The 17,254-nt window shown below is 43.4% G+C and overlaps 1 protein-coding gene across 2 annotated transcripts in view; it reads left to right on the top strand.

Moving 5' to 3' along the window:
- The window catches only part of LOC147019734 (protein phosphatase 1B-like), a 50,993-nt gene extending 39,054 nt beyond the window's left edge, over positions 1 to 11,939 (top strand). Inside the window, exons 2-7 of one of the 2 annotated variants that reach the window (XM_085894400.1) lie at positions 1,244 to 1,504; positions 1,713 to 2,341; positions 7,315 to 7,432; positions 9,130 to 9,241; positions 9,394 to 9,454; positions 10,127 to 11,939. In XM_085894400.1, the coding sequence (XP_085750526.1) occupies positions 1,246 to 1,504; positions 1,713 to 2,341; positions 7,315 to 7,432; positions 9,130 to 9,241; positions 9,394 to 9,454; positions 10,127 to 10,153 (1,206 nt within the window). In that variant the 5' untranslated portion in view covers positions 1,244 to 1,245 and the 3' untranslated portion in view covers positions 10,154 to 11,939. Of the gene's footprint in view, positions 1 to 1,243; positions 1,505 to 1,712; positions 2,342 to 7,314; positions 7,433 to 9,129; positions 9,246 to 9,393; positions 9,455 to 10,126 lie in introns of those variants that run through there. The other variant, XM_085894402.1, reaches the window with a different exon arrangement.
- The last annotated feature ends 5,315 nt before the right edge of the window (positions 11,940 to 17,254 follow it).

Below are 17,254 nucleotides of genomic sequence, written 5' to 3'. Positions count from 1 at the left end.
TCTTGTAAAACAATAAGGCATATTACGAGACAATAGCTTTTCATTTATTTTTCTTTAAACACCTGTTCGGAGTTATCCCTCTAACTTTTCCTCTTTGAAGTGAAGGTACTTTGTGTCTTGCAAGGGAAAATATATCGATGTTATATCTATTTCATATTTGTTTCCTTCCCTTGTATCTGTGCTACAGTCTTTTACAAGTATTAAGGGAAAATCATTCTTTGCATGCATCTCAGATAGTTGATTTTTGTTCTTCGTCTTATTTCAACTAATTTTGTGTGTATATTGGCAATAATTTTCAATTTTGGTGTGAGATACCAAATAATTGGTGTGAGGTGTAAAATAAAAATTTGTTTAATGTTACGAAGTTGGCGTGTTATATTGGTTATGCTCCGAGATCAAATTTGAGTGAGTAACTACTAAGATATTACAATATCAAAGTGCACACATTTCACGAACGTCAATAAATGGCAGAGGTGCTGAAAAAATGACATTTTGATATGGGGGCCCCAATAGGGCATGCTGAAACAGACCAAAAGAGTTTTTTTCAATGTTAACATCTTTTTTTCCATCTCAGGGGACATCAATGAATATATTTATGCACATTAGGTTGGATCATCGGAGGGGTGCACTGTAGGTCTCCTTGGCCCACAAACTGTAATCTCCCCAGGTGTTGCTACCACGAAACAATCAAATGTTTGCATGAATCATTTGTTACCTCTGCCACCAAAGGTGGATGGAGGTTATGTTTTCACCTCTGTCTCTGTCCGTTTGTTTGTTTGTTTGTTTGTGAACAGGATATCTTAAAAAGTTGTGGATGGATTTGGACAAAACTTGGTGGATGGGTTGGTTGGGGTGACGAGAACAAGTCGATTAAATTTTATTTCAGGTCCGAATCCAGATTCGGCCCATCAGTGGGATACAAAACGAAAACTAAAGAGCCTGGTTTAGGTATGCACTCCACCGAGTCCCCTTCGAGTTTGTTTATAAAAACGAATTGTATTTTTTTTATTTTTTTTTTTACCATGATATACCTAGCCCTGATCTTCAACACTTGTCTTGATCTCTCCCTACAGTGAGTGTTCTTCCAATGAACATCACTGCTCACATTTCTTTTCTTCATTCTCATCATTTAAGTGATTGCTTTGGTGTGGTTTGTAAAGGGATTTGTGCATTTGGAATGATCTCTTGATATTCGTTTCTCACCTTCTGTACCTCAATTTGGTCTCGACATTCTCTCCAACAGCCATGGGCGCTTTCTTGGACAAGCCCAAGACGGAAAAACATACCGCACATGGACAAGGCAACAGTCTACGCTTTGGGCTGAGTTCCATGCAAGGATGGCGTGTGGAGATGGAGGACGCCCACACGGCGGTGCTTGGTCTACCAAGAGGTCTGCGCTCTTGGTCTTTTTTTGCCGTGTACGATGGGCACGCTGGTTCCCGTGTCGCCACTTACTGCTCTGACCACCTTCTCCATCACATAACTTCCAACACAAATTTCAAAGGTAGTTCCTCTCGCCATTGGTCTTGCTCTTGTTCCTGCTTACTTATTGCCGTCTTTGAGTATGACTCTTCTTGTGAAAGTTTGAGTGTGAAAAATGTGGTCAATGGTGTGATGAGAATGACGTGAAAGATTAGATTTTGAGTTTTGCTGCAGTTTCCATGTTCTTGAGGGATTGTTCGTAATTGTCTGAGTCACTGGGCCTTGCACAGGACTTTCTGATAGCTTGGTGGATGAGGCAGAAGAGCTAGAGAAAGGGGAGGAGCTTCACGAACCAGACGAGCCGGAGGTGGAAAGTGTCCTGAAAGGAATACACTCTGGCTTCCTGCAAATTGACGAGCGAATGCGTTCCATCTCGGAGGTGCGCTCGGGATCTGACCGCAGTGGCTCGACGGCGGTGGCAATGATGGTATCCCCACGGCGGCTGTACTTCATCAACTGTGGGGACTCTCGTGCCGTGCTGAGCCGCGCTGGTGCTGTGCACTTCTCTACAGAAGACCACAAGCCCTGCAACCCACGTGAGAAGGAGCGCATCCAGAATGCAGGCGGGAGTGTCATGATCCAACGGGTGAATGGCTCACTGGCTGTCTCTCGGGCTCTCGGGGATTTTGACTATAAGTCCGTAGATGGGAAGGGTCCCACGGAGCAACTGGTCTCCCCCGAGCCAGATGTGTGCGCTCTGGAACGGGATGATGCGGATGAGTTTGCAGTGTTGGCGTGCGATGGGATCTGGGATGTGATGAGCAACGAGGAGCTGTGTGACTTTGTGCGCTCACGCCTTCTTGTATGCGATGATCTTGTGAAGGTGTGCAACCAGGTGGTGGACACCTGCCTCTATAAGGTGATACAGATACAGACACGCAAGCAGACATTTACGTAAAATATAAAGAACACATTCCACTGCATTTCATTCATTATCAAGCTTGTATCAGTGTGGTGTTCTTCAGAAAATCCAGTGGCTGATGTCCGCATATTGAATGGCACACCACGGGATGTTTTTGCTCAGTTGAAAAAAATATATATTTTTTATTATCTTGACTTTTGTTGGGACTATATTTTGATGAATTTGAACTCGGTCGATGTTTGTTTATTTGCTATTCCTCCCTCTGCCACCCATTTTCCCGAAAAAATATCCATTCAAACTGACCCTACGAATCATGTTGCAATCTGGCTCTCCTACTTTTTTGGGGGGTGGGAGGTGGGAGGGTGAGTGTGGGATCACTTGCCACTTGCGTGCCATCCGCCGACTTGACTGATGAGACCGCAGCACAACCTGGCTCTGCGCCTAACTCCTGTACAAAGCAATTGAAGCTTGCCCCTTTATTTTACCGATGCAGTGATGGTAGGATGGGACGAGACAGTGATGGTAGGATGGGCTCAAATTAGCATGTTTGTCGTTGGATATAAAAAATATATCGTGTTAAAGTAAGAGAGATTTAAGAAACCGAACTTGACGATCGACTTACATTTGTCTTGCGTTCCTGCATCATTCATTAACGTGAATTCGATTTATCCCAAGTGTATGAACTCTGGGTATGCGTAAACTTCTTTACTTTTGTATATTTTATCACCCAACAGCCAAACGTATAATTGTGGTTAGCATGTTTGTTTGTTTTTCTCTTGTTCATGGTGATCGGTCAGCTTCGTGGAAAGTCGTCACAATTAATTGACATGCACTCCCAGATGGTGTGCTCAGTTATGTTAAACCTTCATTGCTAAACAATGGATGGTACGAACAGAATGTTGATCTCAGTATGCTAACCGGTATAGGAAGCGACGGAACGTCAGCTTCTCCTTCCTTCCTATGGCGGTTAGCATGCCTCAATCAAAGTTCTGTTTATTCCATCCATCGCTCTACCTGTCTGCTGACACAGGGCAATATGAGTCTTCATGAGCAAGCCGATGTCTTCGATATACTTTCATAACAAAAAACAATTTTGAAAAAAATATGTACCATTTTACTATCAAAAACAAATATGAAACTGGATTGTGGACACGTGCACCTTCTTCAGTGTGTGTGTGTGTGTGTGTGTGTGTGTGTGTGTGTGTGTGTGTGTGTGTGTGTGTGTGTGTGTGTGTGTGTGTGTGTGTGTGTGTGTGTGTGTGTGTGTGTGTGTGTGTATAGAACCTTGGAATTGACAACAGTGCATGCTGAACTGTTCATTGCTTATCTTGGATAATTAAATATTAGCTATTGGAAGCGGAGTTACATCAAACCAAAGTTCTGTCACGAAGCCCAAATAGCACAGGCATCAAATTGTCTCCTCCTGCATCAAAGTTCCTGGTGTAACTGCAGTTTCAGGCTTTTTTGTTTTGCACCAGAGAGCATGTTTTGAAGCAGACAAGAGTTTGAGAACAAACCAAACTACTTTTTTGGTTCACGAGTAAGTGACCACTATATTCGTTATGGGTGTGTGTCTGTCTGTCTGTCTGTCCCGAGTATAGCTCCGTGGGTTTTGATCCGATCCTGATAAAATTTGGGTGGGAGGTTTATATCATGATCTAGTTGTGTTTTCCTGAGAATGGGCGTGCTGCGCCCATTATGGGCGGAGCCACGCCCAAAAAACGTGTTTTTAGGGGGTAGCCGGTTTCAAGTTGCATCTTCTCCGAGGAGATTTGTCGAATCTGGCAGGGGTTTCAGTATTTGGTTAGCCAAATGGCACCTGCATAGCCCCACGGAGCTCGATTTTTTTTTTTTTTTCATTTTCGTCCCAAGGTCAAGGTCACGAACTTAGAAAATGTCAAAAAAACCAATAAATTGGGCATCGAGCTCCTAGGGTTTTCAACTGCTTCGAATGAAAGTTGGTATGCAAGTAGTGCTCTTCGAGTACTACAACTTTCATCATTTACGTTTTTCCCGATTCCCGCCAGTTTGCCCGTGGCGTCCCCTCGAAGGTCAAAAAATAAAAAAGGCGAACCGTGTATATTTCTCGTGAACCATCGCCGTCTCCAGACGTGTTATTACTCTGTGGATAAAATGAAAATAGTCGCATCTTCTGTTTCCTCCTTTTTACACCAGTCAGGCACCTTGCTGTGTTTAAGGTGATGTCCGAATACGTGAAATGAAGAGCTCGCTCCCCCAGTGCATGACTATGACCCCAGCGCACGCGAAGCGAAAAGTGGGGTTAAGCATTTGGTTCTCTTTGTCTGTCTGACGGTCTATCTACAGAGGTCAGTCTATATCCGAGGAACAACTTCATCTCAATTGAATGCTATATTTTGAACATTGTAGAATGTGAGTTGGAACACGAAGCTGTAGTTCAGCAGTGCTTTGGCTCTGAGTTTGGCAAGTCGTATGGAATGTCGTACCGATTGTGCACGCGCAGAGAGGAGTGAGGGAATTGTTTTACTCTGTCTGGCAGTCAAACAAAACTGAAAATCACTTCAAACAGGAAAATTACTGTTTTTAGGGGCAGTCATAAATGACACAAAAACAACAGGCACAAATAAAACTCTGGCATCTACAGTGGTAAACTTCTGGATTTTTTTTTCTACTTCCTTTACAGTCTCTGTTATACATCATCTGGAAACATCCGGTGGCTAGGGGGGGAAGGAGGGGGCAGAGGGCAGGGGGTTTGGTAAGCCAGTCTGTCAGGGACGCGATAAGCAGAGCATGAATGCGTCAATGACGTCGGGTTTCCTCCAAATCTTTCTTCGTCCAGTGTTAAACAATGGTCGCAACCGTTTAAAAATGTAATCGTAGGTTGGATAGAATTAAATAGTTTGTCATTGTAATAATTTAAACTTCCGGTATGTGTGCCCCACGAAACGCCACGATAAGCTATTTACACCTCAACGTGGATTACGCCCAAGGTGGAAAATCCCTTGGGGAAGGGGGGGGGGAATGAAGTCGCCATAACCTGTGTCATGTGATCCCTAATCCCCGTGGCAAGTTTGGTTGAGATTGTACAAGTAACGACCGAATGTATCGCAGTCAAACAGGCAAACATCAAATTTCTTATTTTAGTATGATTGAATGATTTACCTGAACATTGTAGAACACAAATCGCCTTTTTGCCTCTTTCAAAACCTTTACGTTCAGCAGTACTTGGACATGTTAAATAAGGTGGTGCATAAGACTGCATCAAGGGTGCTAAACCTCCAGAATGTTTTTTTTTTTTAATACGATCTTTAAAATCACTTATTTCAATTGAATTATATACTTCAACGCTGCATGGGGTAAGGTGTTCTATGAACTCTCAAGTTTGTTTTAGATCTGTTTTGGTTTCTGTCAACTTGGATGGAGCTTACTTTCTGTAAAGATATTTTGTAGTTAACGCTTCGATTCGACTGCAAAGGCAGATGAACAGTTCTAATTCATCAACGTAATACAAGTAATCTGAAAAGCCAGGTGTAGCACAATTAGCGGTTAATTAACTGGCTGTGTCCCACCTGCAAAGTTGCCTTTGATCCGGTTGTATCTTTTTAGAAGAATTTGCCTTTGGGGCAGTACAACGGATTAAATCAATAGGACATTGATTCAGGAATGCTGGCCACCGTGGGAAGCAAGAAGCTGACGTTTCGGGTGTTAGCCCTTTGTTGGAGCAAAAGAGCTGCACACAGGCCATAAAGGACAGTCGGCACAAGAGAATGATGGCAGGTTGATGCAATGCCTTGTCTGCTGAGCACAGGGATTCTCTTTTGCCTCAACGAAGGTTTAAGGCCCAAAACGAGCCTCGACTGTGCATACAAAAAAAAATGTCAGCTTCTTGCTTCCAACGGTGCTTAGCATGGCTCAATCGTCATCCTATTGTTGCCATCCATTGTTCCACCTGTCGGCTGATGCAGATCGACCCGAGCCTTCACCAGCAAGACTCGTTCTTATTTTTACTTTTGAGCAGTACCATGGTCAAAATGTAATTCCTTTATGAGCTGAGTGTAACATTTTCCACCTCTCTTCATTGGCATCCATCTCATCTCACTGTTTGGTTTTTGTTTTCAAAAAGGGCTCGCACCCTAAAAGAAGGGCTTTCACCCTTCAACTGAACATTTCAAATTGTTCTTATTTTTCCTCTGACACAGACTGCATCGACCTGATTAAAAACTATTTTTCTGCTATCTATATCTACTTTGGTAGCCCTCATGTGGCCCCAAAAATGGTGAGCCTTCAGTGTGAGATCAGATTAGTGTGTCGATGAGCTTATCATTGTCATGTGATAGTGAAATGTTTGGCACATGTCGGCTCATCCGTTTGTTATTCCTATAGTTTTGGCTCTTTTGTCAACTTGCTATATATACACCATTATGCTGATATTTGCCTTAATTTTATGGTGGACTGCACCCCTAGCAGATAGCACCCTGGACAGGTCGCTACATTATCTGTCGCAAAGTGCTGCAGAAACGGCCCTCAACCAGAGCAGGAATTTTGATTTTGACCAGGGTGCTGTTTTTTTTTTTATTGCATCCTTTTCAAAAGGGACCACAGGGTCTTTCACATTCACAAAACAATAGCAGAAGGGACAGCCATCGTGGTGTCCCCTCCGAAGGGTGACATATACGTTTACGCAATGCCCTGTGTGAAAACAAAAACCAAACAGTGAGACGAGATGGATGCCAATGAAGAGAGGTGGAAAATGTTACACTCAGCTCATAAAGGAATTACATTTTGACCATGGTACTGCTCAAAAGTAAAAATAAGAACGAGTCTTGCTGGTGAAGGCTCGGGTCGATCTGCATCAGCCGACAGGGTGACAATTTTAAAGTAGGGTCAACATTTGAATCCAGGCGAGGTGACTCGGAGCCTGTTTGCTGAGCACCACGTTCTGCGCTAAGAGATCTGAAAGACCCCCTTCCCTTACCACTGTGTGCATGCAGGGTAGTCGTGACAACATGAGCGTGGTACTCGTTGCTTTTCCCAGTGCTCCACGAGTCTCCGCCGAAGCTGTGCTTAAAGAGACGGAGCTGGACCGGCTGCTTGAGGAAAAGGTGGAAGGTAAGTGTGATGAGAGTTTATTCTCTGAATGACTGCCATTGTTCTACCCAAGTTTTTCACTCAATGTCCATAACTTCTTTAAAAAAAAAAGTTTCTTTTTATTATTTTAAAAAATTTTTGTTGATGCTTAAAAATTGTCATTGATTTCAGGGAAGCCCATTGGCTAGAGTCGACCAATAGGTTCTCTTTGCACAATAATTGATTGCTGCTTTCCAAGGCAAATATTAGAAATCACGCAGCTCGTATTACCACCACCAAAATGACGACTACACTGGACATTCAATTTCAAAGATGAATGGCTGTGTTTTTTTTTTTAGCCTATGTTAGGAGCATGCTGTTTTTAATTATGAAACAACACTGATTTTATCACTCTTGGTGGACCATCGTTGAGGAAGTTGGGAATCCATCGCATCAGATTCTGAGTACAGCTGTTCAAAGTCGAGCACTGCAGCAAATCTCTTGAGTTTCAGCTTCTTTAACATATTTATTCTTCGAAAACTTCTTTGTATAACACTGCTTCCCAACATAGTTCGATGCCATCTTTGAGAAGTACCCATAATCCTTTGTGTTCTGTGCCATTTCATCCTGGATTTTCTGGAGGTTGCCACTTCCATTTCACATACATTTCGTGATCTGTCAATGTTATAACATTATCTCAGACAAAAGGTACATATTATGTATGCCTGAACGTGTCTTGTCGGTGTGTGATGCCAGTGTTTTTTTTATTTATTTTTTTTGCTAAACAGTGAAAACAGTCGCTTCACCAAACAATTATTTGCCAATTTTAGCCTGCTTTCTCACTCCAACAAACTAACAACAACAATGAATAGGTAAATGTGCATGTTTTGCAAACTAAGAGGTCTAGCTGTAAAGTATTCGTTGATTGTATCGATTACATCGACCACAGCGTGAACTAGAACGGCCCTCGGAAGAGTGTATACCTCCGTCAGGCTGAACAGTTTACATTTTGTCGCCCACCGATAGGCTGAATTTGCATCCAGACCTGAACCAAAATGGAATCACCTTGTTCTTGTCTCACACCCAACCTGTCCACCAAGCTTCGTCCAAATCCGTCCATAACTTTTTTGAGATATGCTCACGGACAGGGGTGAAAACATAGCCTCCATCCACCCAAGATAGCAGAGGTAAAAAGGGAAGCCTATCCTCGGCACTCCTGCATTTTATAATTTGTATGCTTACACATTGTAAGCAATAAAGAACCGTGCTTCCCCATTGTCTCGGGTTGCTCACCTGCATTTTTTTTTTTTATTTACGGATACTTTTTGACAGTTCTGTGATTTTTTTTTCCTGGTGTATAGGCTTCGATTTCCATCAACGTGCAAAATTTCAGCTTTCTACTTCACCCGGAAAGTACCGAACTTTAATATCAGTAATTCAGTCAGTGGTTTAGAATGAGCTTTATGTATTATATATATTACCAGTTCTCCAAGGCTTGCGCAGGAGTTTGCACTTGGATTTATTATAGGACAAGGACATTAGGTGCCATCGGTGTACCTTCTTTAACATGACTGACAAGGATGTTAGTACATATATGATGCACAATGCAACAACACAGTATATGGGATTTGAACCTGGGATGGCAACATCATGCATGAACTAAGAGCTCAGATTGTAATGCCAAAAAGGCAAACTCTTGAGATCTATCGAATCAAACGGTGTGGACTTTACGTGTGCAGAGATCGTGAACAAGCACACTGGGGAGGGCATCCCTGACTTGATTTACATCATGCGCCTACTGTCCTCAGAAAGCATCCCCAACTTACCACCTGGTGGCTGGCTCCCGAGCAAGTGAGATTATTTTCCTTTAAATACATGTCTCCATCTTGCATGTTCTCTTCTGACATCTCATTCAATATTTTTATATATATATATACACTATAGTTCCAAAATACCTTCTTGGTTTTCTCAACTCACTCGGCGTATTTGTTGCTGTGCTGCAGGCGGACTGTCATCGAAGCTATTTACAATCGGCTGAACCCAACCATCAAAGACGAAGACCCGGTAAGACCCAAGCCAACATCCTTTTCTTTTTGTTCATTCGTTTATTTATTTTTTGAGCACCAAGCAGCCAAATAGTAGTTCAGCTATCAAGTACCTCGCCTCCATTAGCGGGTTGGTGTGCCTTTGCTGGTTCCAGCGTTTGAAGTTTGCTCTACCCGATGTTACAGTCATCACTTCTGAGCACCCAGTATTTCTGTGCATGCATTCTCTGCAGTTGTATGTGTGACCTATCGGGAGGTTTTCCCTTTAGGTTTGCTAATAACAGACAATCTGTATGGGTGGCTCTTCGCATTGATATTGTTTAATTAGCCGTCTGCAAGGCGGTATGAGCAAAACACATATGATGGTTATGACGTACAACGTGACGGTGCGAGTTCATTCACGGAACGCCGTTGTGGTACCGACATCGGCATCCATGGCACTCTGTGCATCAACTGTCACTCTCTGTCTAAAAGCTTTTTCAGGCATAGATTTTGGAATGCCACATGAGTTTGTTGAGTAAAATACATTAAATGGAGGTGTTGAAGGCCAAAGCATGAACCGGCCCAAAGCCACTAATGGAGACGAGGTGAAGGATTGTAACATTTTTAGAGATTGGTATCGTGTATAATCATTTTTTGTTTTTTTAATGATCACCCTACCTATTTCTCTGCCAACATTTACCTTTCCTAGGATGATGTTGGCATGGATTCGTCATAAAACCCCTACTTGTGGATGGCACTTAGGTTCTTTGCTCCAGGGTCCGAGGGCAAGGAGGATGGAGGAAATGCGAATGTCGAACATGTGTTGGTTTTAGAAGAATATTTGGAAGAACTCTGGTTGTGAAAGTACTTCAAAGTTTTGGGGGGTTTTTTTCTTTCTGGACTGCACCCAACATATTATTTCCTCCTTTCGCTTCTGCTCCTTTTTTTCTGCTTACACTCCTTGGTTTTTTTTTCTTTTTTTCTTCCTTTACCAATTCATTTTTTCTTCTACCCTCACCCCCTCCCCACCTCTTTTATGTTTCCTCACTAGTCTCTCCATCTTCTTTTTCATCCCTTTGTTCTCCTAAAGTAACCTACTCCTCTCCCTACAACCCACCCCGAGCTCAAATGTCCTTTTATTCTGGCATGGTGGCAGTGAGAGAATTTTTTCTTCTTCTTCTAAATTTTCTTGATCCCCTTTTGGATGCGTACCTGTGATTTGGGCACAAAAATGAAACTCTGTGTTGGTGATGCGGTGTGCTTGGGAGTGATTGAAAAAAGAAAGGGGGATGAGGGAGGGTTTATTGAGGTTCGCAAGCTCGACGGGTCCGTCAGTTGCGCTGTAGCGCTTTTTTCAACATTTTCTGCATTTATTCCTTTTAAAGCACCAGAATAAATGCTCGATTTTAACAGTTTTTGTAATTACTGTTCTTAACCACTAACCCTGCCACCTACCTACTTGCCAGGTGTCCTCCTTTCCTCTTGTCCATCTCCCATTCACCCCTCGTTGTGTTTCGAAGAACTTGGGAAGGCAGGATGGCAGGGCCTGGTTGCTGTACAGTTGCTTTCGTACTCGGCTGCTTGCTTCACTACAGCAGGGGTTAATGTTTAATGCTTGTGCATTTGCTTTCCTGTACAATGCTCCCTTGTATGTTGAAACAGCTGCTTTGTCTGTTTGGGTTGTTTTTCTTTTTTTTTTTCTTTTTCTTGTTTAAGTGTGCTTTTTCTTGGCAACAAGGAAAAGAGGATGTGCAGCTAAAGTTGTAAAATGTCTTTCCTTCAACTCTATTCTATTCCCCAAGCAGATGAGCCAAGTTAGAACTTGGGAAAAGTATCCGGACGTTGTACATCTTTGCCATGCGTTAAAAACACCTTGCCGGTCCAGAAAGGCCGGCGGACTGCGTGGCACAGTCTCATGTCTGTGTGACACCGGTGTTCAGTTTTCTTTCAAAGGGGCTTTGACAGCACTTTAAAAAAAAAGGATTTCTGAAACCATTGTCTTTTTTTTTGTTGTTGTTTTCCAAGCTTAAAGTTGTGCTGTCGAGCCTATGCGTTCCACCTCACCACCATTTAAAGTTTTGTCAAAACACCTCAATGGCGCATCCAGTCGTCTGTGTGCATCTCTTTTTCTCAAGCAGTTTTAGAGTTGAGGCATATTCATATTGCTCTCATTATATCTTGGTAACATTTCACACAAATGGGACTTTTGACACTTTGATCTGGATTTGCATGATCGGGCTTGTTTTTGTGGGAGATAAAGTGTGACCTGTGTTTTGATCTGTGTTTATCCATGTAATTCCAGCCAGCGTTGGTGCACCTGGGCAGCGGCTGTTCAGAGTTTCTGGTTAGTTTTCATAACGTCCATGGTTTAGTTGGCCTATCTCTTTGTGGAGCTAGTGTGGTGTACCACCAGCCAGGACACCATTTTGGCACCTTGAGGATGAAAATCAGTACAGGTATTGCTGTTGCTGTAATGTAATAATAATAATAATAATAATAACAATAATAATGTTCTTATTTTATTCAATGGTTGCCTGACTTTTCTGCTTCTCACTTCACACTTACCAAAGCGCTCCAGTTTGGAAGTTGAAATGGCTTTCAAAGTTTGGGTTTCTTTATTTTTTGTCATCATTGTTTGTTTATTGATATTTTTGCATCTCGTTTGTTAGTGATCAGCACTGACACACAACGTTATCAGGAAATTCTTAAAAAGTAATTGCTGTGTCGTTTATTTGGACAATGTATCCTCAATTGGGAACCGACTTCCCACTCGTTTAGTTGATGCCACAGTTGTACAACGTCTGATCAGCTGCATTACTGAAGTGGTTGAGCCATTCTTTCTGTGATCAATGGCCATATTGCTTCCCTGCTCGTGACCTCCTGCGTTACTTTGCTGGATGTAAAGGCCAAATGGAAATGTCGCACTTCAAATTGCCATCTTCAACAACTTTGAAAGATGGTCGTAACTTGTCTTGCAAGTACCACAAGAGCAAAAATCTTTCAATAAATTCAAGATGACGGTACGCAATTTAAAAATGCTGACATATTTCAAGAATACGACGAATGCCATGTCTCCGGAAGTTTGGAAGTTCTTCCTTACGGATGCAGATGAAGCTATGTGTCTCCATTATCGTGGCAGAATACCCTGAGGTTGCTCACAAGAACGCTGAATTGTAATGGACATAATTGAGGATGACTTGTATTGTTGTAAATGCCAATTGCTGGTGTGCAAGCCTCGCCAAACAGTGCCTCCTTACTGTCTTTTTTCGCTTGTGGAGTTGTGCATCTTCTAAACCAGCAGTTGCTGCAGCCATGAAATACACAAACTCCACCATCAAATACCACATGAGAAATATCAAAAGAAAGTATAATTCGAGTTTTGGGAACAAACCACATAAATATGCAAGTATTTTATAATGCACAAAGGCCACCTTCATCCAATCTTTGGTTTCCGTTATGCAACTTGTTTTGTGAACTAGGAACTTGATGTCGCTGTCGTGACTGCAACCGCATTTTTGGTACGTTGCGATTGCAGCGTCTACTAAGTTTATTTTGGAGGATTTTTGCATTTTAAGGCATGTTGTGAAAAAAATTGGGATTTGTTGTTACGGTCGTTTTGTGATGTTTGTTTAAACTTGAGCAACCGGTCAGCATTGCCTGGTTGCTCATGCAAAACAGCCCAAAGAGGAAAATGCATGCAATCATGCTGTAGCATTGAGATATATATATATATATATATATATATATATATATATATATATATATATATATATATATATATATATATATATATATATATATATATATATATATATATATATATATATATATATACACACACACACTCCCAATCGGGATAACCTGATGATCCGCTTCGTTGCAATGAAACTCAAGTGCATTTATCTCACCACTGCTGTGTCTCTGATGTGCAAAGCCCACGCCTATTTCTTCAAGCACTTCAGCATTATTTGCACATAAATGGAAGGTGAGATTATCATCCCAAGACATTCCTTCTTCATCTGAAAACACGAGCTGCACAGAGGCAGGGACCTTGGCGATCCACACTTCCCAGATGTTCTTGGTCGCTAGCCTTTGCAATGGGATTATATGGCCTAGGCCATGCTGCGTTGCTGCTTGATCATTTTCTAGATGATTTGTGTACTTTACCTCTAGTAGCGTGAATGAATGCGGATGCATTTTGGGTAGATTAATTACTGAAGTTTTAAATTTTTTTAGCATTAACTTCAATTCCTTCGAAACTGACGTTGGATTCACTGGATGACGTGACTTCCTGTCAATCAAGAGTGCAGTCGCAGGGTTTGCGGCACCACTTCAGACTGTTTATTTATTTACCCACTTGTGTTTATTTTGGTGTTATCGATTGGTCAAGAGGTACCAAACTACCAAATTAGGTAGTGATGCAATTCTTAAACATTTCTGTGATTTTTTTTTTAATGCAATTGCTATAAGTTTGTGCCTTCATGTTGGATGTACCTATTTTATCGGCGATCCCTAAAAAGTGGTGTTCTGTCACCAGTGCTGTTCTTCGTGAACATCCAGTATTACAGACAGAACTGAAAGACTGTGTTGACATGCACCTTCAACAGGTAAACCACTTCTTCCTTGACCGGTAGCCAAGCTGAACAAGCTGTCAATTTTGAGGAACCCAGATCCTTCTGCTTACCGATGTTGTGAAATTAAAAACGAGTATTACTGCACCACCTCTTTCTATGCATGACCAGGCTTGTTTCTTTGGGGATAACGGTCAGGTCAGGCCAGATTAGATCTGTGACTTGCTTACAGGTACCATGTAACCCTGTACTAACCTGTTTCATGGTCGGGTTGTCAGTGATTAAACCGTCTCCCCCACCAGGTTTCCTGGTGAGAAGGGTGTATGGCTATGGACACACAGCAGGATGAAATACAAAACCTGTCAAAGGGCGGAGGAGTTCCTTGTGAGCCAACGACCATCCATATATAGTGCCCAACTGTGTCTGCTTATGTCCTCCTGCAGTTGGGTTACTTTTTTGAGGAGATTTGTGGCAGGATTTGTACTCCGGCCACCGAAAAATCCTTCACTCCACAAAACACACTAAAAATGCAAAAAAAACTGTAAACCCACTCTGACAGAGTACCTCCTGTGCAGCTCCCCGGACAACGGGATTGGGGTAAAGCCTTTGGGACCGCCACTCTTTCTTGATAGGAAAAACACGGGGTAACCTTCCCGGGTCAGATTGTGGCAGGGTGTGTCAGGGTAGTGCTGAGGTGTCTTCCACCAGATGGCAGTGTCCTTGGGTTAACCTGAGGCGGTCCCTTCGGGTGAGTGCCTGGAATGTCCTATTCCAAAGAGAGGATGATCACCTGTCTCTGTTATCATCTGAGCTCAAGCATTTGAACATCGGGATTGCAGGTTTGGAGACCGGATCGTGGCGGTTGGTTACACCTACTATTGGTCTGGTTGCTCTGATGATTACCCTGCCAAAGGAGTTGCTGCAGTTGTGTCCAATAAGCTGACTCCAATGGTAATTGAAGTAACACTGGTCAACAAGCGTATTATGAGACTAAGGATTCGTCACTCCTTGGGTGTCATTTCGCTGGTCTCTGTTTATACTCTGAAGCGAGTAATCTCACCATGAAGGACGCATTCTATGCCACGCTCGAGTCTGTGGTTTATCAGTGCCTCAGGCGAGATACTCTTTCTTGTCTTGGTGTATTCAGTGCATTGACTGGAACTGATAGGATTGATTATGAGACGTGTGTTGCTCCCCATGGGTCTGGAACTGTGAACCAGTAAAGTACTGAGTTCCTTGAATTTGGAAGAAGTCATAGACTTCGGGTGGCTGATTCATGATTTCAGCTCCCACAGGCTCAACGCTGGACTTGGTATTCCAACGCCGGTGGTTTGGCAAAGGAGGTTGACCATGTGCTCTTTGATGGTCGCTGGAGGATGATCCAGAACTGCAGGGTCCACCGGAGTGCTCAGTTCCTCAGTACTGACCACAGGCTTGTGGGAGCAACTCTGAAGTTTCAGCTTAAATTCACGAGAATGGTACCATCCCAACCTCTGCTGGATGTTGGGAAGCTCAAGGATGAGAGGGTAACTGAGGAGTTTGTAAACAGGCTGTGTGGGGATTTCAGGGGTCTGTGTGCTTTGGGGAATCCTGAAGAGTTGTGGAGTGCCTTCAAGACCACGATCCTTCATGTTGCCGGTAGATACCTTGGAACTCACCACAGGGCGAAGAAGAATTTTGTCTCTCATGGGACACTGGATACCATTGACCAGAGTCGCAGGGCCAGGCTTTATGGCAGAGCTCAGCTGTTCAGGGAGTTGAGGCATAAAACTGTACGTGCGCTGAGGGTGTACAAGGAGGCCGATGTGTGATGTATCTGTGAGGGGGTAGAGCATCACCTGTGGTCATGTGATTCTCATCCTGATTACAGTTTAATTTGTGCATTGCATTCCTCCAAGTCTGTCCCTTGGTGTACTGCAGTTAGAGTGGAGGGTGATGGGCTCTTGACAGAGCAGTCCGAAGTGAAGGCCTGCTGGGTCGGTTATTTTGAGTGGCTGTACCAGGTTGATCCAAAACTGCTGACTTGGATGTCAGGGGTGTTCCTCTCCCTATTGCTGACCCTCCCACTGTGATTCACCTTCATTTGAGGAAACACAGGCTGCAGTGAACCGGTTGAAATGAGGTAAAGCTCCTCGGATCTGTGGCATCCAGGCTGAACTTCTCAAGGCTGGTGGAAATGCTGTACCCATCTCGTTGCATACAGTTCTGTGCTCTGCCTGTAACACAGGCATCATCCCAACTGTCTGGAAGATGGGCCTTGTTCTTCCTCTCTGGAAACGGAAGGGTGATCGCCAGGACTGCAAAAACAACCGAGGGGTGATGCTGCTCTCATTGCTGGGAAAGGTCTTTGCTCGGATAATTATTGATGGGGTTTGCCACCTGCTTGAGCACCAGCGCGCAGAGTAGTCAGGCTTTACACCAAAGAGGTCAACGTTTGACTGCATCCTTGCTCGTTGGGTCCTCACCGAACGCAGATAAGAGTTTCAGCAGGAGCTACTTGCTTCGGATGTTGATCTCTGCAAAAACCTTTGATTCAGTGAATCAGGATGTCCTCTGGAGGATTTTTGGTCTTCATGGGGTGCCACCAAATCTGATCAATCTGATGTCTAAACTATACTCTGGTACTGACGGTGCTGTGAGATGTGGTGTTACCATCTCTGACTTATTTCCAGTTGTTTCTGGAGTTTGTCTGGGGTGTGTACTGGTCCCCGCACTTTTCAGCACTTGTGTGGACTGGATTCTGGGGAGGGTGTTGGAGAGATCAAGCTGTGGTGCATTGTTTGGGAATGTCAAAATCTCTGACCTTGATTTTGCAGATGATGCAGTCATCTTTGTGGAGACTGGTTATCCTGTTGGGGGTCCTCGAGGTGCTGAATGAGGAGTCAGAGCCGCTGGGATTATGGGATTCCTGGGTAAAAACTCAGATTGAGGCTTTCAAATTACATCTTGGATGCTGCGATCTTGTCTGTACCTGTTTGTGGTGAGGCTGTTGAGGTCATGGAGAGATTCACTTCCCTTGGCAGTGATATTCATGTCTCTGTTGGCTGTGAGCCAGAGGTCAATAGACGTCTGGGTCGGGCCTGGGGAGTCATGGATTCACTGGATCGTGGGGGTGTGGCACTGACAGTACCTGTGCGAGATGACGAAAGTCCGAGTCTTCAGGTCCTTGGTGCTTCCAGTCTTGCTATATGGATGTGAGACTTGGACTGTGACCAGGGATCTGAAACCGAGACTTAATTCCTTTGGTACTGGGTCTCTTCGGAGAA

This window comes from Eptatretus burgeri, chromosome 9, assembly GCF_056783735.1.
Source record: "Eptatretus burgeri isolate ZD-2024b chromosome 9, Ebu_testis_v1, whole genome shotgun sequence".
Lineage (NCBI taxonomy): Eukaryota > Metazoa > Chordata > Myxini > Myxiniformes > Myxinidae > Eptatretus > Eptatretus burgeri.
Note: the sequence above shows the minus strand (reverse complement) of the source record. Positions and strands in the feature narration are given on the sequence as shown.